The sequence below is a fragment of the Ascidiella aspersa genome, chromosome 6, assembly GCF_963924565.1.
Source record: "Ascidiella aspersa chromosome 6, kaAscAspe10.2, whole genome shotgun sequence".
In the NCBI taxonomy this organism is placed as follows: Eukaryota; Metazoa; Chordata; class Ascidiacea; order Phlebobranchia; family Ascidiidae; genus Ascidiella; species Ascidiella aspersa.
In genome coordinates, this window is record NC_139452.1 from 11,368,091 (window position 1) to 11,390,163 (window position 22,073).

The 22,073-nt window shown below is 36.2% G+C and overlaps 4 protein-coding genes across 4 annotated transcripts; 1 reads left to right on the top strand and 3 right to left on the bottom strand.

The window, feature by feature from the left end:
* Nucleotides 1–306: 306 nt before the first annotated feature.
* Nucleotides 307–2,592, top strand: LOC146139724 (uncharacterized). Its single transcript, XM_083392338.1, has 3 exons — nt 307–606; nt 928–1,178; nt 1,817–2,592. The coding sequence occupies exons 1-3, from the start codon at nt 345–347 to the stop codon at nt 2,006–2,008; spliced, it is 705 nt and encodes a 234-aa protein (XP_083248464.1). The 5' UTR covers nt 307–344; the 3' UTR covers nt 2,009–2,592.
* Nucleotides 2,593–3,309: 717 nt separating this feature from the next.
* On the bottom strand, nt 3,310–6,577 carry LOC146139725 (uncharacterized). The gene is made up of 4 exons (XM_083392523.1): nt 6,326–6,577; nt 5,907–6,051; nt 5,059–5,165; nt 3,310–3,561 (listed from the first exon to the last, which is right to left on the bottom strand). The coding sequence occupies exons 1-4, from the start codon at nt 6,575–6,577 to the stop codon at nt 3,310–3,312; spliced, it is 756 nt and encodes a 251-aa protein (XP_083248649.1).
* A 1,960-nt stretch (nt 6,578–8,537) lies between these two features.
* On the bottom strand, nt 8,538–11,824 carry LOC146139726 (uncharacterized). Its single transcript, XM_083392524.1, has 4 exons — nt 11,573–11,824; nt 11,149–11,293; nt 10,518–10,624; nt 8,538–8,798 (listed from the first exon to the last, which is right to left on the bottom strand). Exons 1-4 carry the CDS (start codon nt 11,822–11,824, stop codon nt 8,538–8,540), a joined length of 765 nt encoding a protein of 254 aa, XP_083248650.1.
* A 3,393-nt stretch (nt 11,825–15,217) lies between these two features.
* LOC146139727 (uncharacterized) lies at nt 15,218–19,293 on the bottom strand. The gene is made up of 4 exons (XM_083391370.1): nt 19,024–19,293; nt 17,466–17,610; nt 16,978–17,084; nt 15,218–15,833 (listed from the first exon to the last, which is right to left on the bottom strand). Exons 1-4 carry the CDS (start codon nt 19,273–19,275, stop codon nt 15,594–15,596), a joined length of 744 nt encoding a protein of 247 aa, XP_083247496.1. The 5' UTR covers nt 19,276–19,293; the 3' UTR covers nt 15,218–15,593.
* Nucleotides 19,294–22,073: the final 2,780 nt, after the last annotated feature.

Genomic DNA, 22,073 nt, shown 5'->3' on the forward strand with positions numbered 1-22,073 from the left:
TGTTCTCACCAGAGGCTTTGGCAACTATCTCGTTGTTATAGGGAAATAAATGTTGTTGATTGACGTAAATGTGTGTTTGCAGATTTTAACAAGCTGAAGAACCTAAGAGTCAAAACAGCTTTAAGTGGCCCATTTAGAACAGAATTGAAGCAATTGGGCTGTTTAAAGCGGTAATTACGAGCAATTTTGCTCAGGTGGCTGCTTCTGTTGACAGCGCATTTTTACCAAAACATGCATTAGTCAAAAACACTTCTCGGATATATAAAGGCTAAAATATCGCACAACACACAGTGTTCGGATGAATTCACCAGATTCAAGTATATTGTAGGCGAATTAAAAGACAAATGACAAAGGCAATTGTTTCGACGGGCGTCGTTCTTTTGGCGACGTTTGTTTCCTGCGTATTCTGCGTGGAAGACTACTTCGTTTGCAAGTCAGTGAGTTCTGTATTTGTAACTAACTCAACTCGACCCGTTCGAGGTCCCAGGGGTCCTGTCGGAAAATCTGGCCCGATGGGGCCTCAAGGTTCACCTGGCCCTAAAGGAGAAAGGGGTACATCGTTCAACATCGACGTCATCAACAGCAAAATCGACACCGCCATAACTAGTAAGTCGCTGACTTTCCATCAAGCAGAACCAAATGTCAAGGTTAAGGTAAAACCTGTTGAGCTTAAACTTTCTCGATCGGAAAACACAAATTTTTTTAACGTAAACTCGCTGACTACAACATATCGCAAAAAGACAAAGAACAGCTTTTATTTCACATTTGCGTAAAACTACTTTAATATAAGACCGATAAGATCCTCATTGCTCGCGTACCATGTGCACAGACTTCCCACACCTTGTGTGGTTGGTGTATCACAGGTTGAAAATCAATGTATGTGTATATAACAACCTGCTATCTATTTCTAACATGTTGCATGTGCAGAGCATCGCATATGCCACGGAATACAGCTAGAAAACCAATGCATTCAGCTCGCTTACAACTGCGGGCCGAAGACCAACAGACACGAAGCGGCGGCAATTTGCGAAAGTCGCGGTGGGGAACTGGCTCATATTGCATCCAAGGTTATCTACGATCTCGTATCGGCCTATGTTAAACGCTTCTGGATTGGTTTCAATAATGGCGTACAAACATCATACGTGCAAATCTGGCTGGGCTCTATATACAATGCAACTGTAAGTCGAGTCGGATCATTTGCAGATGGTTTAATTTTGCTGTTTTAAAAGGTTTTTAATTTTTGTACAGACTCAATGCACAATTACAGCCGTAACAAAAATTTAACCTGTTCCTTTCCGTTATCTTATACTAGAGTACAATTAATTTTTCGATGTAAGAACTGTTGGGAAGTCTTACTCATGCAGCTCATTATAACACAAATTGAACAGGCCTCTAACATCGATGAAAAAGGCCCTTTTGCTAACTTTATCAAAATTTTATAGTCAGGATTGGATAATAACCTAAAAGCCCACAGGGCGATATTTCTTAAAATCTTACCCATCGTCCATTTACAATGGCAGTATTTTCAATCAGATTTGTTTTAGTTTTTTGTGACTTTACCATGTAAATAATATATATCATAAAAAATCGCTATTATAACAATTTGTTATCCGGCAGGCTATATTACAAAAAACAAACTTTTGCCCCTTTTTCACCTCTTGACCGGTTTACACGCCACCACTTCCCATGCCCCCCCCCCCTCAAAAATATATATATATATATATCCGTAATCACACAGTAAAACACCTTGAAGGGGAGCAAACTTTTTAGCTGATTACAAATGAACTGATATTTTAAACCTGGTTGTTTTTTTCAGACCAATTCCGTCCAGGCAGGCGGTGTATCACCTTCGTTCGTGCAGTGGTACCACAGCTATCCACGCGGTGACCAATACATGGGGATTGAGATTCCTACCGTATCCAGCAGGGCTACTAACGGAATGTTCAACATCCACGCGGGATACAAATATCCAGTTCCCTTGTGCAGTTTACCGTCGCTATTAGTTTAAAGAAAGTGCACGCCTAATGGTTTTACACTGATTACCGAATTATAGTCTGTAACCTACGCGTTTTTGTTTTGCAATATTTGAACTTTAATTGCAATTCCTTTTTTAATTCCAAGCTGATTAATATTGTCCAATGAAAAATAATACACGAGACGCGTGGTCCCCCAAACCCGAAAACACAGCAAAAACATGCTAATATACATAGGCATTACATTACTGTTTAATACATTGTTTCTGAACCTTCAGTTTCATTTACACCAACCACAGAATTTTGTATTTTATTCACTCTCAATTGAAACAAAGGAAAGTTTGAATTTGTTTTGCATGTATGTATTAGTAAAATCGAAAAGAACATGTAGTCTTGTTAGGGACATGAAAGTATTTACCCTTTATTCAACCTTATTTGTCGATTTAACATTGCAAATATTTCATTTTACCCTGTCGTGAACTAAACGTTTGGGCCTATCATGCTTAGTAAAGCTATTATGAGAATTGGTCCTTGAACGTTTGTGTGTTGGGTATTTTAATGACATGGAGCAATTTGCGATTTCTGTGCTATTTGTTGGTTACGGTAAATCCAATTTCATTTATAAGACAGCAATAAAACACACTTAATGTAAACAGGTTATTGGGAATATTGGGGCCGATGTTTAATATTTTAATATTTTAATATTTTCTGGTTGTCATGTTGCGAAGAAGGCAAGTAAGTTGGCAGTAACCACTGGAGTTAATGAAAAGGGGTTTAATGTAAAAGGACTTGATGTGTCTGGAAATGGATCTGAATAATTAAAGTTGAAGGTTATTCTTTACAACAGAGTTCTTTGAAAGGCATTGGGCAATAAACGATTGCTTTAATTTTTATAAAGGACGCAAACTGCCATTTACATATTCCCTTTTATTCATGTGATAAATAATATTTAAAAACAACAAGCACCAAATAGCCTTTGATCATTTTAGGCTTTTTTGTTAAACGCAAGGTGTTTTTAAATTTTCCATTACCGTTTTACAACTGAATCAGGTAAAGCAAACCGATTTCGATGCGGCGCACGGAAGGAATAGTACGATTGAAGCGAATGCGAAAAATCTATACATTACACATGTAATACTTCAAGTAGGCTATGACGCATGGCTGTATGATTAGCATTAAAGTGGTTTGTTTAGCTGTCGAAAATCGATAATGATTTGAGTCACATTTACGGCATTTATGTGTACAAATAGGTGAGTGACCCAACATGAGCAAAGAGAATAACTCATACGGCACACTTGCCAATTTCTTGAAAAACATAAATTACTATTGATAAAATCTAGTTATTAGCCCAGCTTAACAATTTAAGGGCAGCAAATGCAAATAGGACGAATAGCAATGCCAGCGAGACACGCGTCTCTTTTCGAAAGCGGGCTGCTATCTCGTTTCCTTTCCTTAAATCGTTTATCAGAGTCGCCCCTTTATTCTTATGGGGAAATTCGGAATCAGGAACATCGACTCCGAGAAAATCGCATAGCGGTTTCCAGCCTTGCTTCACTTCGTACACCAGCAGTTGGTCCTTAGGGGCGTTCTGAGTTGTGTTAAATATAATAATATAGGTTAACTCTTAGCCAAAGCGCTGTACTCAAGTGTGAAAATTGGAAAAAAATTATGACCAAACACGAAAAACGTGTTAAGCTTTTGGCAAAGTACCCCAAAAGGCCTCAAGATTAAGAACAATTCCTACTGTTCTATAGCACTCGCAAAATATACATACCCTTTTTAACTAAAAGTATATTCAGCCCAATTTGACCTAAACATTAAGCCCGTTTATATGCACGTTTAAGCCGGATTCGAATCTGATTCGTTAATTCATTCTCTCTCGTTTTGGCGCTGGAATGAATTAAGTTCTCTCGTTTCCTAATCTGACAAAAGGAGTGGTTTTCAATCCGTTCTCCGCTTAATCTGTTCGTTTCGCTGACGGCCGGAATTGTTTGATGTTGAATGACCTGCTTTAACGCAGTATCACGCCACTTTTGGGGCATTATGACATCACGCCACTTTTGGGGCATTATGACGTAACACGAACGGCTAGTCGTAAACAAAACAAGTTTAGCGCATAAGGAAAGAACATTACATACACTCGTTAGAATCAGATATTAATTTGTGACATAGGCGCTGGTCTAGAATCCACAACATATAACATTATTTGGGTTAGGATGCGGGTTTGGGTAGGTTTAAATAGTAATAGTTGGCCCACCCTCACCCAAATATTGTACTTTGCTTTAATAATTGTCTCAACGCTGTGGTAGGATTCTAGGCCAGCGCCGAATACAGTTTTCATTAATGTTTGGTACATCTTATCACCTTCTTTTGTCCACTTTGCCTTGTATATAGCGTTGGACAGCACAAACAAGCTTAACTTTCCTGCACTTACATTCTGTGTGCTAGGTAAACTGAAGCACAATACAGACAGTCAAAAACGTACTTAATCGGCAAACCTAACTCAAGTAATTCTTGGGTTTTTTTCAATGTTAGGTTAATAAAAACGAACAAGCAGCAATAAATTGCTGCAAGGAGTAGCCTAAGCCGAAAAATTGGTTGTGCGTTAGAGGTTTACTGAAATATTACGTAATAATGCATATCAGTTGAGTTTGTACACTCAAGCTGGCTTGAATTTCGCGCCATGTAATTACGACGCTGCTTTTCTTCAAAAAAATAGAAAAGTGCTTTTCTTCAAAGTTTTCAATATATACAGTGGGTAAATTGGTAGATTCTACCCCTTTTGAAAATGAGTACTTTTGCGCCACAACCAATAAAGTTTAGCTATAAAAAATCACCTACTCCAAAACAAAGGCGTAGGCCAATGTCAGTCCAAGTTACAGCATATTATGATGTCATAAGCTCATACAGACTGTCGTAGTTAAAATCCCCATATAAAACTATAAGTTGAAGTATAAAAACATGATAAGATAGACAGCTTTAGCTACATTTTTACCTTCTGAACTATAGATAATATATAGTTCAAGCTTAACTCTGCGGGATGTTGTAGCCTAATTGATTTTAATTAAAAATATCATAAATATACCTGAATAACGTTTCGGTTGTGTTTTCGATACAACCTTTTTAGTGCTTCTTCTCCATAAAGGGTAATTCTCGACCAAGGCCACCGATCGCGACTTCCCAATAAAGAATCTGTTTTAGTAAAGAACGGTTTTGACAAATACTTTTTTGTTGTTGATAAAACAGTGTCTTAGAGTTTTTTCAAGGTTAAGTTTTTTGAGACAAAATACCGTGAGACAAAATACCCAATGTTGGTGAAGTGCATACAACTAAATGTTGTGTTTGACACTAAAGAGATAATTTACTATACAAAACAACAACAAAATGAACAAACAATTGTGCACGTATCTTAAGGTACTATAGAAGCTAATTTAAAACAATGTTAGGTTTCAGCAGTAAAGCATAGGCATGTCTACATTTATTATGTGATTCGTATACATTTCAGCTTAACAAAGGTTCTAAAGGCATACCGGTAATGTAAAAATGTATTTACAGTGGTCATCAGCATTATTAGAAATTTATTTTAAACATTGTCCTTTTAACTTGATTATAACTAAAAAATTAGCTAAGAATTGTCACACATTTAGCACTATTTTCGAACTAACATGCAAATAAAGTATATAGCCCTCAGTAATAATATTGTGAAATTCATGGGGTCCGCATTGCTAAAGTTTAAACCCGAACAATGGTCTATTTACCTAATTAAAAATAAACATTTTTTATGAACACATTTACATGTAGCGGGTATTGGTAATTCGTAACATAGAGTTTATTTTATTTTATTTCAATTTGTAATATTTATTTAACTGTGCCCCTGCCCGTTTTTTTTTAAATCCGGTAATGTCAATAAATACCATTTGTATGTTTTCTTACTTGTGGCTGTGCGAACAGGTAATAGTTTCCAACCGGCATACGTAATTGCGTAAAACGCTTTCAGCATATAATCCGAATTAAAGTTATCACATTGTTTTTTGCAACTTACAAACCAGGAATCTTGGTCACGTGTTGTCAAAATAACCTAAAAAAATTTCAAATATAATAATATTTGGTTAAACCGTTTTGCCTAGTTTGTTGAAAAAAAACCAATGGTTTAATTTAATTATATTAACAGTCCGAACCAGTTATGGTAGTGGGCAAAAGGGGCTAACTTTAAATAAACAAACCAGTAACAGTCTGTTGTTAGACGATTAACATATGACATAGAAATTAAGTTTGCAATTTCGCATATACTTATTTTTTATCGTTTGTAGCAAAGTCCTCAAACTCATTTACTTAACTAAGTGATATACAACCTTTGCATCGGGAAATGCTTCGAGGAGTTCCTCCCAGTAAAAACAGCTAGGAATATCGCAAACAGCATCGATGTCCTTGTACATTCGCTGCAGATCTTTGACTTTTGCCCCCCTGTTGATAATTTTAACCCAATCGTCACCAAAGTACCAAAAGTTTTCCAAGAAATCGTACACTTCGTATCCCAGCAACGTCAAGGCCTCGTTCATGGTTTTAGTCCCAGTTTTGCACATTCCGGCAACTATAACCTTCATGATTGTTTTCCACCAGTAGCAAACTTAACAAAATAAGAGTTGACAATTCAACATAACCCACTATAACAAATATCTAAAGATGCTGTAACTCTGCCTTATCCGAGAACGCTCTTTTTTTTTCGCCTTCTTTTTTTATTTTTTTTTATTTTCTTTGCAAAGCAAAACAACTTGTATGAAGTCAAAATTTGCTTATAGCTCAGTAATCTCCGGTTGTAAACTTACCGTTAAAAAAAACGTTTTAAGACAGAATCATTGCGTTGGATCGCAAATCATGGCTGAAATTGTAATATTAATTTATTAACCTACCCGAACTGACATTATCACTTCGTATTGGGTATCGGCTCCGATCCGAACTTATTGGATATTCCTATGTTTAACAGATTTAAAATAGTTCAGTAGCTATGTTGTATTATTAAGTCATCTCTCTAAATTAAACGTTTTCCAAAATAAACCTCATAATCTTTTTCGGCTTGGCATGAACTTTTTACAGGGTTTAAGTTTGAGTTTCAGAGTTCGTTTGAAACAATTAAAGTCGGACTCCGGTCGGAAAAATAAAACAACAAAATTGTTACAATTTAAACCTTAACTTATTGCCGTGTAGATAAACTTATTTTAAATTAAAACTCCAATCCATTGAAAAGTTATGCCAGTTTAATGTTTGCATGGATAAAAATTATTGAATTTAACGGTTCAGCGAGAACAAAATATCCAAAATTTTAAAACGACATAATAATTTACCCAATCAACCAATTTTGGTGAAATAATGTTTAGTGTATTCATGTTGAAAAAACTGTACACATGTACACAATTTGAGCAATCAAGAAAAATGAGGGTTGCATAGGTTGGTTGCTTTGACATGTATTTACCTTATATTAGGCCTTCACTTAATACAAACTGAAGTGATTCCACTTTAAATACGATTGTTACATCATAATCATTATCAATTTTACTGGTTTGTAACAGTCAGTCAAATAAATAAGTTAGGTAAGGGGTGCCCAACCTTCTAGCTGTAAACGACCGCATTGACAGTCTTAATTAATCTCACGACGTAATTTTTTTCAGAGATGACGTCAGAAAGATAAGTCAAACGTGACGTCATAAAACAAATATTGTTAAACATAAACATGTTGTTTTCTAATGACCTCGTGCAAAAATATAGAACTGAAATCTAGTGTAATCGCGCGAAGCGCTAAAAACTGCGTTTATTGGGTTTTTCAATGTGACACAGCTGAGCGGCTGATCGTTGAGCGGCGTGCATGCAGTTCCAGGGTGGTACCGTTCGGTGACATGGGACCCCGGCCCTTACTGTCTGTGGTTTATAATTTGATATTTTTTTTTTCGGCCTATTAACTAAATACAGATTTTTTGTATGTGGACATTTATTCCTTAACGTATTTTCTCTCCAATTGCTCAATTACAGTTTAAGAAACACTCACACAATCTTATGCGTTGAAACAAGGCTTTCTACAAATACCGCTCAATCCATAATTCCACTCACTACTCGCTTATAACACAAGCCTGATCAGCCGTTAATTATGTATCACCAATTCTTATTTTATTTTTATGTGCATCACCATTCAGATTGTTACAGATCGTCTACACTGATTTCGTTTTGCATCAGTCGTCAACAAAATCGAATCAACATTAGGCATTATAAACCATAAACGCACGCCTGCACGGACACGGTCGCCAACACATGCTTATTAAAATATGTGTTAATGGCCGCATAATTATTCATCGACGGCCGCTGGTTGAACACCGTTGTGTTAGGTCGTTAGGAAATGTCAATATATGTGAGAATTTTATTACAAAAAGTAAGTTCCGACACGAAACAGAATCATAGGGCGACGAAACTGAAACGACGTACTATATAGGGTGCCGCAAAGCAAAGTTGGCTGACATCTGGGCTGTATGTTGGACAATGCTGGCCGGCGATTAAATTAAATACATTGCAGTTTTTCTAAAGAGACCAGTACTTAGCCCAGGTGGTTAATTTGAAAAGAGCAAATGCGAATAAAACGAATAGTAGTGCGAGCGAGACATACATTTCTCTTTGTAAACGAATCGCTATTGTGTTTTCTTTTTTCATGTCTTCCAGCAGAGTCGCTCCTTTATTCTTATGGGGAAATTCTGATTCAGGAATATCGACTCCGAGGAAATCGCAGAGTGGTTTCCAGCCTTGCTTCACTTCGTACAACAGCAGTTGGTCCTTAGGGGCGTTCTGGGTACGTGAAAAATAAATTTGTTGTCTTTTTGTCAAATCAAAGCGCTTTACAGTTGTGCAAGCGATAGAAAAAGCTTTTTAGGGTTGCAAACATCAAACTTTTAATTGTGCGATTTATAGCAACGGCTAACTTTTTAACTTTATTATCATACTGTTGTTCTGTAACATATGCCAACTAGTGATTTATTCGTTTTTTTCGAGAACTCATTTATCGATATAACTTAACTTCTAATTTAAATTCTCATTCAGTTTATACTTCGATCGATATAAGTTAGTACACCTGTATTTGTGAGAAGTTACAGCTCAAATAATAAAAGTTTACTCTTAGTTTTATTTTATTACAATACGCATTCCCTTAACAAGGGCTTATAATGGCTGAAGTTAAGGAAGATATATTAGTCTGGCGCCGTGCAAACCATGTTACGCTCACATAAAAGTTTTGAAAACATAAGAAATGCGTTATTGCATATTTTGTGGGAACGTTTTTTGCTTTTAAAACATCAACAACATATCGATGATAGTATAACGGCACTATTCGAATTTGTCAAGCTATAATGAAAAAGGCATAAAATTTACCGCGCCCTATTCCAATAACACATTTTCTTTGTAACCTAAGGCTTGCGCCCTTTGGACTCGAACTCTCTTCAAGCTGTATATTCTGCCAATTAAATATAGTCTTAAAAAACACTAATGTGCTTACTCTTAAGAAACGATGATTTTTGAGTTTAGTTTACCTAAATAGAGTTTAGTTTGTCTTGTATTTCTAAAAATGTTTTATTACCTAGGCTTACTTATCTTGATGCGAAGTATAAATAAGCCCATCTTTGAAATGGGTTCGCCATCACTGAGCAGTTGCAGTTTAAGTACAATTTATGTGTGTCTAAACTGGTTCAAACGAGCGCACAGCGAATATTAAAAATGTTGAAACAAATTAAAAAAATGTGTTTCATGCTTTAAATTTGAACTAATGTTTTAGTTTAAATTTCTTAGTTTGGCAGATATGTATCCAAAGTTCTCTGTAAATATTTATAACTTAGGCATACTCGATCGAGTTATTCAGTTTAAACATTACTTGTCGGAAAACAAAATGGGGTCGCATTTAACGTAAATGCTAATTTAATATACCTTTTGGGGTCGGTTAAAAAAAATGTTGGCGACCACTGATCTATAGCAGTGGTTCTAAACCTGGTCAGTTTCGACGCTCACAAGGAGTCAGTATATAGGAAAGTGGTCTATCGTGTATGTTCTATATGCAATCTAAAGTTTTCTGTCAAAATGCCCCTGAAACTATTTCGCACATATTTTATAATTGTCTTCATATTGAAAGCTATTGGAAAGAAATAACAACTTGGATTTCCTCAAAACTTTTAATTTCCTTGCAAAACGACCCGGTAACTCTTCTGTTTGGAACTGGTGTTGACAATGATTTGTTGAATTGCTTACTGTTATGTGCGCGCTTCGTTATATACCGTTGTAAGTATGCAAATACATTACCGACGATTTGCCCAACCTGTCGCTCCTTGATGGGTGATATTTTTTATTCTCGTACGTCTTTCTGTTTTGTTGTTTCAGCGTAATAAAAAAAATATATATATATACATGTACATGCAATCGAAATATAAAATAAGTAGCCGGTGGGCCAAAAAGATTAAAAATGACTGTTCAATACATTATTTTTGTATAGTTATGCTACAATCAAAAGCTTTATTGACCAACCTGAATAACGTTCCGGTTGTGTTTTCTATACAACCTTTTCAGCGCTTCCTCTTCATAAAGTTTAATGCTCGACCAAGGCCACCGACAATGACATCCCAGTAACGAATCTGTTTAATAATTTTAGCAAGGAAATTGGGCGACACGATTTGGCTACACTAAGTTATACAAAGTGGCAGTAAAAATAAATCTCTGGTGTATTTATTCAACGTGAAGAGACAGCTTTTCAAAGTCAAATGAAAAAAGATTTGTTTACGAGGACCGTTTATGGTTTAGTATACAAAATAAAGTTAGATATTAGATTAAAATAAACTGTAACAGTTCTATTAGGACGTTTTTACGGTTATAGTCAATCTTTTCAATAATATATAATCAAAAGCATATAACTTAAATATTAATTAAGTTTAACATCAGAAAAACAAACAAGTTCAATTCACATGTTGTTTATAAATAGTGCGCCAACGTAACTATGCTGTAGCCTATATATAGTTTCAAAATTTCACTCTGAGGCACTCTTAGTTTCAATTTTTTCCTATATATCTTTATTTACTGGAAACGAAATTGCGTTTACCCTTATATTATTTTTAAGCTACAAGACATCGTCTTTAAAAAGTACTCAAATCAATTTTCTTACATGTCGCGTTGCGTGCAAATAATATTTTCCATCCAGCATACGTCACTGTGTAAAATACCTTCAGCATGAAATCGGAACCTAAATTGTCGAACTGCTTTTTGCAACTTACAAACCAGGAATCTTCGTCACGTGTTGTCAAAATTACCTGGAAACTATCAAAAGTTTTATGATTGTTCAATGTTCACCCATTTCAATCCATATAGCTTAGTTTGATTTGTCTGACTCTGATATAATTTGAACAACATGGTTTAGTGACCATCTTCGGACAAAAGTAAAACAAATTTCGCATATTTTTCATGTCCTAACATTTTTCCGAATGATATAATTCACTTATCTTGTCCAAAAGACATATAGTCGTGCTAGCTTCATGCAGCTTGTTCGAAATACTGCCACTTATAACTGTAAGCTAATCAAAACATATTACCTTCGCGTCAGGAAAAGCTTCTAGCAGTTCCTCCCAGTAAAAACAGCTAGGAATATCGCAAACAGCATCGATGTCCTTGTACATTCGCTGCAGGTCTTTGACTTCTGCCCCATTTCTAATGATTTTAACCCAGTCGTCACCAAAGTGCCAGTAGTTTTCCAAGATGTCGTAAACTTCGTATCCTAGCAACGTCAACGCGGCGTTCATAGTTTTTGTCCCAGTTTTGCACATTCCGGCAACTATGATTTTCATGATCGCAGTCCTGTTATTCTATCTATATGTGATGACTAATTTTATCTAAAATATGTAGTAATATTTTTCGGAAAGAGTTAGGCAATTTTAGAGACCTAATCTCCCTGTCTGTTATAAAACTTCCTTGTTTATTTGTTTTATGCTGATTGTTAACCAGCAAACAACTTGCTCATGCTTGCTGTTTTACTACCAAAACATAAGATGTCTTACTCACGGGTGGCCTACTTCTGGCACGACTGTTTTGCATGCCCCACGGTTATTTGAGCTGGTACTGTGCCAGGCCTAGATTTGCGCATGAGCTGTTTGTGTGTGCGACATGTGCGGATGCGGTGTGCGTGTTTCCGCTTGGTCATTTTGTTGTTACTTTATGTCAACGGTGTGGTGTACGCGTCGATGAATAATTAAGCGGCCGTTAACACGTATTTCACTAAGCATGTTTAGCGGCCGTGCCCGTGCTGACATTCCACAATAATAGATTTGCTAAATGCAGTTTATATTTTTTTACGACATTAGGAAGTGCAGGTAAATCAGTGAGCTAAGCTCTTTCGCTACATTCTCAGTGAACATATTTCGCATGTGCTCTAAATTAAGCGATCATAGATTGATTGATTGTTACTTAAGAAATCAGCCACAGACAGTAGTTGGCGGCCATAAGAGAGTTGCTGGCGGCGTTGATTCAAACTTGCGTTTTACCTAATGCTAAAATTAAAACTTTAAAACAGGTCTAAATTTAAACGGTTTTTTTATGTTGTAGACCAGCCAGACAACAGTCTACCGTAGCTGGTCATCAGATTGGCTAAAAGCAATGTGAGGGGTGGATCCAGAGGCGGCACCTTGTCGCAAATTTCGGTGTGCGAACTTCTGTCTGTCTTTAATGTGTTTTAGTCGCTTTGAAATAAATCCGTTAAGATAAATAGGCGCTGTTTATGTCATAGCATGTTTTGCCGCATTACTAACAAAAAACATTTTTTTACTTAGAACATAAATGCCTGTGTTTTTAACAATATGCGATTATTTTTATGCAGCGAAGCCTATTTCCATTGAATTTAAAGTTTTGCCAAATTTAAACCAAATAAGCACTTTTTTTTTCGCGCTTCGCGCGATTAGACGGCATTTCAGTTCCATCGATTACCACTAGTTTATTAGATAACAACAGGTCTCCTTAGGTTTATTTATTTTATGACGTCACGATTTGACAACTTTCTGAGTAATCCGAAAAAAAGGCCGTGAGAAAAATAAAGACTGTCAATTTCGCCGTCAACAGTTGAAAGGTTGGGCACCCCTGTTTCAGATAAATTTAATAATATTATCACGCCGTACATGGAAATATATTTGTTGTTTTTTTACAACAGCTGGGACGCCGCTATTTTGGCACCGGAAGTTTTGTCCCTGTCTGGGGTTATTGGGGGGTAATGGTAGGGTTAAAAGTTGGGCTAGTTAAAAAATTATAAGGCGATTACGTGATGTACTTAGGGATGGTGTTCGGGGTTAAGTAAAATTTTGGTATAGACCTGATTCTGACCATTTAGGACTGAGGTCTTATTCTGATTTAGAAGTTATAACGACTACTATAGGTATTAGTCCTATTTTGATCTTATTCCTAACTGTGATTTATTTCGACGTTGATGTTATTTTTATTTAGGTCTTATGGCTGGGTCCATATTAATGCCCAACTGCCGGGTAAAATCGCTTAATGACATATATCCGCCAGACATATAGTTAGTCTGGATAGCCAAAACGCCGCGTGGTGGCTCCTATGGTTAAATTCTCTCACATTACACTAGTCAACAGGAAATTTTAAACGGAAATTTGATAGAATGATTCATAAAGTGTTTTCAGCGCTGATTTTAAAAATGCACTTATTTTTTCTCTAGCATACAATTTTTTCAATGTATTGCTGTATAATTATTATAGGCACAATGCGCCCTGTGATATAATCCAATTACTTTGATGTAATTCACGCAATATGCTATATGATTTTACTGACATATCTAAAGACAAGCAGTATGCGAAAGATATTTTTAAAAACGTTTTTTTGTATAGTTAAAGAGTTAATTTCTAGATGCCAAAACAACTTCCAAGCTGAGTATAAATGTGGGGTAAACAAGTAGGCATACTCTGTAGCACTGCAGCAGAAAAAATATTTAAATGTTCGGCAATGCCAGATTTTAATCAGTAATATTGTTAATTATCGTTTTCCAATTTGTGTCAACTAAAACAAGCAATAAAGTATTACTTTAGGTATCAATAAGTTTGACAATTGTAATTAGGCTGTTAGATTTAGCAAGGAGACCTGTAACGCTACATATAGTGTCCCAATTCCTCCTTATGAAAGTCGACCAACTGTATCCCCATCTATCCTGGGTCAGTCCGTGTTTATATGACACGCATAGAGCTATTGCACAGAACCAGTTTCCAGAGAGACAAATCGGTTTCCCTACCAGGAAGACGAGGATGCGAGAATTTTTAGCACATTATTGTGCGCACGTTTTAAAATGCCTTCATAAATGTGTTCAGTTTTTTACAGAATGTGCGAATTTCGAGATAGGTAATGCGGGCACAATTTGTTGTATTTCCTTCAACTGTTTTCGTCTTACTAATTATTCTCTTTATTTTCTTTGCCTAATCTTCTACTTTAACTCTTCTCTTTTAACTTTGATCAACTAACTCTTCCCGACTCTACGTCCTACTTGTTTCTCGCTCTCTTCTACCAACTCTTCCTCTACCTCTATAACAACTCTTCCTCCAACTATTACTCCGAATCTTCCTCACACGCTTTCTCTAACGCTTCTATCAACTCTTCCTCCACTTCTTCCACCAACTCTAATTCCAACTCTCCCTGAAACTCTTTATCCTAATCCTCCCCAACTCTTACACTACGCATTCCTCCAACTCTTTTTCCAAACCTGACTTTCAATCTGTCTCTAAACTCCAACTCTAACTCCAATTCTTGAATTTTCCTACAACTCTCACATTCGTTGAACTCTGACTCTATATTCCAAGTCTAACTCTATTTCTTACTTAAAAATGTACTCACATATTTAAAGGCAGTTTAAAATGTGCGTAATTCTGAAAAAAGTGACATTTTTTGTATATTTTACGCATATTGTGCAAAACTGATGGCAAGGAGAAAAAACCTTGTGGAATGAGATTGTTATATCATAATTAGGGCAATTCTATTTTGACTGAAAAAGAGAAATTTTGACCTAAAAATATATTTTCTTAAAAAATTTTTTAACCTACTAGAAATATGTTAATTTAAATAACATATTTTTAAAAGAAATACTGCATTAGTGTCTTGGCGTCGTCAAACACAAGTTTTTGATGTTGTACTGACTACCGGTCGAACACAAATCGGTTATTTCGGGTTTATGAAAAACTGTAGAAAAAGCGTCGTGGATATTTTTGTTATTTCAAAAAGACAAAAAATATACCAAAATTAAAACGCAGACTATTTTGCAAAAATTAAACAGTTGAAATACAAGGTAATTACAGAAAATGAACAAAGACCTAGCATTTATCAAAATAGGAAAAGGGATAATTGCAAATCACAAGCGAATAAAAGCAAATACTGTTTAACACAGTTGTCCAATTCAAAAATACACAATTATATAAAGAAAAAACGAAGTTCGGGCTCAGCCTAATGCGATAAACTTATATAATATTGCTCTAACAATGATATAACACAGGTAGAATGCTGTTGAATATGATTCAAAACAATTTTTTTATGGTAAAACATGGTGAAATTCTCTTTATTAGGCTATTTAGATCAAGTAATTAATTTGAAGGCAGCCACTGCGAATAACACGAATAATAGTGCGAGTGATACATACATCTCTTTTTGTAAACGGATCGCTATTTTGTTTTCTCTTCTCAAATCGTCCATCACACTCGCCCCTTTATTCTTGTGCGGAAATTCGGAATCAGGAATATCGACTTTGAGGAAATCGCAGAGAGGTTTCCAGCCTTGCTTCACGTCGTAAACAAGCAGCTGGTCTTTTGGAGCATTCTGGGGTAGACAAAAGTACTTTGCTTTCGCAAATTTAAAGTACATTGCACTTGAGCACGAATTAGAGATTAGTTATGTAGGAAGTAATAGAAGCGGCTCCATTTTTAACTTTGTTATTGAGGGGGCTAAAAGGAGCTAATGCGAAACCAAAATCAAACGCAAAACGCTTGTTTCGTCTCTTGTTTGGTCGACCTAAACGCAGGATGTTTCCTCTCTTTCGCCGTTCGTTATTCGTTCAGGTTGGCTGATTAGCGAGGATGTATTTGACAAGTGACTACGCGAAGTCAAGCTTTTTTACTACGTTAATTCAAGCTTTATTTTTCTCGCTAAAGCGTCGAGTTAGGTCTAGGCTAATGTTTATCGCTGTTGGCTGCCAGATATAAAATCCGATGTTGGTGTAACAATAAATTGCTTGTAAGTGAAGCATATTCTCTTAAAGGGTGGCCAACAGCAGCGACTCTTCAAATTCGCCTTTTTGTGTAATGATAGTTACCGCAAAATTATTCTCTATGAGCATACCCTCAGGCGACGTGTAAAGTGTGTATCTCAAACAAATTTCTCTCTCAACCTTAGCTTGTATTTTAGCTGACTTGGCACACTTCTCGGCGCAGATTTTGTGTTAACGGTTGCATAATAACACCCGGGAAAGGGGGCGAAAGTCATGCTTGTAGTTTAGCGTGGTCCCGTACATGAAAGTTAGGAAAATGCGCTGTTGATAGTCGAAACAAGATTCCACCAAAATCAAACGCACTTCACCGTCTTGGTTTAATTTATGTTAAAAATTGCACACTAAGCGTTTTCGACGCACGTGTTCGCTTTGCGGCTCAAAAGTTCGCTTTTGCTGGACGTGAATTGGCTATATTTTTTATGACGTCATTACAATCACTATTTTATGAAGTCATGCACGTCACCAGTTTTACGACGTCATTATTTAACAACGCCAGACGAAAAATATGGAAATTCCCTAAGTTAAAAATTCGGGATCCCCTTTTTGATTTTCTAGATGTGCCCTTTTATACGGTATGTGTAGGTATATAATATTAATAGGAAATAATTGTTCCATTGACCAACAAAGGTTGACACTTACTGATCTACACAACATTTTAATAGAGTTATGCTGCAATCAAAACCGTTATTGACCAACCTGAATCACGTTTCGGTTGTGTTTTCTGTACAACCTTTTTAATGCTTCTTCTCCATAAAGGTTAAATTTTGACCAAGGCCACCGACAATGACATCCCAGTAACGAGTCTGTTGAAGTAAGTATTAGTTTCATAAAAAAATAATAGGCTACACGTTTACATTCGTTTATATACAGTGGCAGTACAACAAATCGTTAGTGTACATGACCAAAGTGATAAGCCAACCTTTTAAAACCAAGTGAAGAAATATTTGTCTAAGCTGACCGATTAATACTACTTATTTCTATATAAATAAAACTGCTAGATTTTGACAAAAATAAACAGTTATATTTCTATTGAGATTTTTTAGTAAATCGCACAAATATACTGATATAGTTATAGTCAAAGCATATTTCTGCAATATTTCCGTCATATATTTATTTACTGGCTCTCAAGTGAAATTGCGTTAACCTTCATTTTTGGAAACAAGTTAGCTATATTTTTTTCTTACATGTTGCGTTGCGAACAGGTAACATATTCCATCCAGCATACGTAACCGTGTAAAATACCTTCAGCATGAAATCTAAACCTAAAGTGTCATATTGGTTTTTGCAACTTACAAACCAGGAATCTTCGTCACGTGTTGTCAAAATGATCTGAAAAATGTCATAAAACATTATAAACGTTGAGCATATTTTGCTACTAAGTGGGGGGAGGGGTGACCGGACCCCTTCTTTTCGTTAGTGAGCTGATCGATTTTGGTTCGTTTTTTTTGTCAGGGTTTAACTCACCGGCCTAAGCGGAAATGTTTTAAATGTAATTAGGTCACGCGTCTTACGCTTATGCAAAACCAAAATCAAACGCAAACGTCGTTTTTCGTTTCCTGTTTGGTTGACCGTAAACGCAGGATAAGTTTTCTTATTTGCTTTTCGTTATTTGTTTAGGTCGGTTGATTAACCCAGGGTGTATTCGACAATTGACAACGCAAAGCAATGACTGCTTACTTTTTTATCGTTAAAGAAGAGCAAGTTAGGCGCACCTAATGTCCTTCGCCGTTCGCGCTAATATCTGATGTTGGTATAACAACGGCATTTTTTTTAACTGAAGCAGATTCTCTTAAGAAGTGGTTAACTGTGACTTTTAAAGTGGCCTTTTTATGTAATGATAGTTACCGCAATATTATTCTTTATAAGCATATCCTATGACCACGTGTTTAGTGTGTAATTGACACAATTTATTTTCCCTCAACCGCAGCTTGTATTTTAGCTGACTTGGCACACTGTTCGGCACAGATTTTGTGCTAATCGCGGCATAATAACACCCGGAAAAAACGAGCGAAAGGCGTGTTGCAATTAAGCGTGGTCCCGTACATGGAACTTTGGAAAATTCCGCTTTTGCTTGACGTTAACTGGTTGTGTCTGATTGGTTTCCATGACGTCATTACAAATTACTATTTTATGACGTCATCCCGTCACTAGTTTATGACGTCATTATTTATTAACGATAGACGGAAAATAGGGAAATTCCCTCAGTTGAAAATTTGGGACCTTCCTTTTTTGATTTTTTCGATACGTCCCTGATGCATAGGCCTATTTTTCTATCAAGCTTTAAATAAAAACGAGGCGCTAGTCTAGAATCCTACCACATTTTCGTCTGGGGTTTTTTATTGCCAACAATATTTGTGCTAGGACGAGAGTTAGCGTTTGTGTTTCGGTGGGTCAAGTGTTATATTTATTCTTACATATTATGTTTAATCTTACATATTTATGCCTTGCTAGATATTTCAAATTTCACAACTCGTTTTCGTTACTGTTAAAATAAATGTGGTAGGATCCTAGACGAGCGCCAAAAACGGTCCTAAATTTACCAAAGCAAACCCAAAAGTAATAACTGGAATAAACAAAATATCCCGAAAAAACTTGGCCAATATAGTTTTGCATCTTTTAAATGTAGTAAATGTTTTTGAATGATATTATTTACTTACTTGTCAGAAAGACAAACAACCACGCTAGCTTTATTCAGCCTGTTTTATTCACTGTCTACTTATAACTTTAGTTAAAAGATATCACCTTTGCATCAGGAAATGCTTCTAGCAGTTCTTCCCAGTAAAAACAGCTAGGAATATCGCAAACAGCATCGATATCCTTGTACATTCGCTGCAGGTCTTTGACTTTTGCCCCATTTCTAATGATTTTAAGCCAGTCGTCGCCAAAGTAGTAGAAATTTTCTACAACGTCGTACACTTCGTATCCTAGCAACGTCAACGCCGCGTTCATAGATTTTGTTCCAGTTTTAGACATTCCGGCAACTATGATTTTCATGTTTGCAGCCCTCTTATGTTACCTATATGCGATGACTTATTTCATAAAAAAGGTATGTATTAGAGTTAGACTATTAAAGGACACTTCTCGGAAATAATTAGTCTATGTTAGAGACCTAATCTTGCTTTCTTTCATGAAACTATCTTATTTATTTGCATTAGTCTTTTATATAATTAAATCATAATTTATATGCAGCCTTCTGATTGTTCACCACTAAAACGCCTTCTCGTGCTGACTGTTTGACCTTTTAACAACCCGGTATGCAACTCACTGCTCATTTCGCTAATATCGGTATGCCAAGTTCGCCTAGGAACTATGGCGTTGTGGTATGTGCCCCACGGTTAATTGAGCTGGTCTCTGTCTGGTCTAGAAATCCGCGTCAGCTGTTTGTGTGTGCGACATGTGCGTATGCGGGTGTGCGCGTTCCAGCTTGGTTATTCTGTTGTTTTTTACTTTCAGATACTTTTAATAATATTACCGGCAATATATGCTTATTTGAAGTTGCTTGGAGTCGTTTATTCATTACATTATAGAATTATAAATGCGTTATACAAGCAAACAAATGGGAAAAAATGGTGCACACATAACTTTAGGCAATCTTTTAGTACTTTATGCGCAATCGAGCGTTTCCAATAAGTCATGCGCAACCGAGCGTTTCCAGTAAGCACTTCTTATTCAATACAGATTGCAGTAAGATGAAACAAATCCTTTTTCACTGCTTTTGTTGAATAATCTAGTGTGTCACTCTGAAAGACACGTTGCAAACATTACAAAAAACTCTCAATAGAATTCCAGCTTTGGGAATTTGAAGGTTAACAAGATTTGGGTCATATTCGAGCGACTACTATGCATGGGTTATGCGTTAACGCTTGATCAATGTTTTAAATGTCAAAAAACAACAGAGAGAGAGAATAGCTTGGTAATATCTGTCTCTCATAATTTTATTATGAAGTATTCACGGCTGATTGTAAATGCACTTTATTTTTAATAAATTAAAGGCGCTGAACTTTTATTGTTTTATTTATTCTAAACACTGTAAAATGATAGAAACATAGTCTTTAATAAAAGCTTGAGAAGCGCACCGCTCCGGACAAAAATCAGTCAGCAAGGTGTAAAACTTTAATACAAATATGCATTTCGCCTATAAATGGCATCATCAGTTTGTCTGTACAAATAAATGGTAAAAAATTAATTAAAAAAAAATTTGTTGGAGGGCCAGATTCTGTTGTTAATACACATACAAAACATAGTCTTTTTGTTGTTAAAAATTTTTCGGTAAAATTGGTGGCCTTCATATTGGAGTGTGCACGAGCCACGAGGGCCCCAGTTTAAGAAGTAACGGCCCTGTTTCATGTGTGAATTATGGTTAGACTAAAACATGCTCTGTTATTACATCCTTATTTCAAATGCTTTCGGGCACTGCTCTTTACTGTTCCGTTGTATGCCTTCTTATTATTAACTCGTGTATACCTCACAAATGTAAATGCGCAAATTGATGGACAATCAATCATCTTAAGAGCGTGCTGTTTGCTGTAAAACCAAGAAGTCGAACCGGAACCGAACCTGAACTTTATGAACCGGTTTTGGGGCATTTTTTTCTGAACCGTGTTTTTTTGTAAGATTTTAAGGAACCGAAACGGAACTAAACCAAATAAATTAAATAAACCTGAATCTAAACCAAATCCAAGCCTGTAAACAAAAGCGGTTCACTCCAGCATGGCGTCACAATTTCTATTTTACAGAGTCGTGTTAGGCCATGTTTGAAATTTTATGATAACTAATGAGTTGCTGTTTCTTTTTTAGAGCGAGGCAACAAAGAAAGACCACAGGTCTCAGAAAGTAAGTTTACACCGATTACAGAACCATTGTCTCATAAAAATCTGCAATTACTGGCAAAATGATTTATCAAAAGGGCATGGCCACGTGTAGCCTCGTTTCTTTTGGATCAGCCCCTGTTTACAAGGTAGACATAGAGTCATGGAACAGAAACAGTTTTCTTATATAAATCAGTGGTGCTTATCAACGAGGAAGACGGGGATGCGAAGTACCTTTAAAAATGTGCGAATTTTGAGATAATATTTCTGGCACAATTTGACTCCTCTGCTTTTAACTGTTTTCCTCTTACTCTTGTTTTCCGAATTTTCTTCTCCTAATCTTTTAATCTAACTCTTCTCTTCTAACGCGTCCTCTAATTCTTATCTTCTAGCCTCAAGCCACCTAAACTTTTCTCACTCTCCCTTCAACTGTTCGCCGGATTCTTCTTCAAAATATTTCTTAACTTCTTCCACCAACTCTGAAACCGACTCTTGTCCATCTCTTTCTTCGATCCTTCCTTCGACTGTTTTACCAACTCTTCTTCCACCTCTTTCTAGAACTTTTTCTCAAACACTGACTCGGACTCTTTCTTCAAATCTTTCTCAACCTTTTCCACCAAACATCCCTCCACCTTTTCCATTAACTCTAACTCCGGCTTCTCCATCATCTCTTTCAACGAGCTTTCCTCCGTCTCTTTCTGCGGCTCTTCCTTCAACTCTAAATTTGTTTTTTACTCTTCCAAAACCTCTTCCTTCAATATTTTAAAGTAATTTTCCGACGCCCTCAAACTCTACCTCCTATATTCTTCCCCTAACTCTTCTACCAAATATTCCCCCAACTCTTTTACTAACCCTGACTTCCAATCTTTATCCAAATCTTGCATCTAATTCCTTAAACACTTTTTCCGACTCTGACATTTCTCTAAACTCCAATTCTAACTCTTACTCTTAGTCACCATAAACTCAAAAATGTGCGCACATTTT

Excerpts from the sequence above, each read along its gene's own strand:
- LOC146139724 (XM_083392338.1), top strand. The coding sequence starts at position 345 with ATGACAAAGGCAATTGTTTCGACGGGCGTCGTTCTTTTGGCGACGTTT. Across the intron at positions 607-927 it reads AATCGACACCGCCATAACTA|AGCATCGCATATGCCACGGA; the intron begins GTAAGTCGCTGA and ends TTGCATGTGCAG. Across the intron at positions 1,179-1,816 it reads GCTCTATATACAATGCAACT|ACCAATTCCGTCCAGGCAGG; the intron begins GTAAGTCGAGTC and ends TGTTTTTTTCAG.
- LOC146139725 (XM_083392523.1), bottom strand. The coding sequence starts at position 6,577 with ATGAAGGTTATAGTTGCCGGAATGTGCAAAACTGGGACTAAAACCATG. Across the intron at positions 6,052-6,325 it reads AAGCATTTCCCGATGCAAAG|GTTATTTTGACAACACGTGA; the intron begins GTTGTATATCAC and ends AAATTTTTTTAG. Across the intron at positions 3,562-5,058 it reads ACAACCGAAACGTTATTCAG|AACGCCCCTAAGGACCAACT; the intron begins GTATATTTATGA and ends AACACAACTCAG.
- LOC146139726 (XM_083392524.1), bottom strand. The coding sequence starts at position 11,824 with ATGAAAATCATAGTTGCCGGAATGTGCAAAACTGGGACAAAAACTATG. Across the intron at positions 11,294-11,572 it reads AAGCTTTTCCTGACGCGAAG|GTAATTTTGACAACACGTGA; the intron begins GTAATATGTTTT and ends GATAGTTTCCAG. Across the intron at positions 10,625-11,148 it reads ATTTGCACGCAACGCGACAT|ATTCGTTACTGGGATGTCAT; the intron begins GTAAGAAAATTG and ends ATTATTAAACAG.
- LOC146139727 (XM_083391370.1), bottom strand. The coding sequence starts at position 19,275 with ATGAAAATCATAGTTGCCGGAATGTCTAAAACTGGAACAAAATCTATG. Across the intron at positions 17,085-17,465 it reads ACCTGTTCGCAACGCAACAT|ACTCGTTACTGGGATGTCAT; the intron begins GTAAGAAAAAAA and ends TTACTTCAACAG. Across the intron at positions 15,834-16,977 it reads ACAACCGAAACGTGATTCAG|AATGCTCCAAAAGACCAGCT; the intron begins GTTGGTCAATAA and ends TGTCTACCCCAG.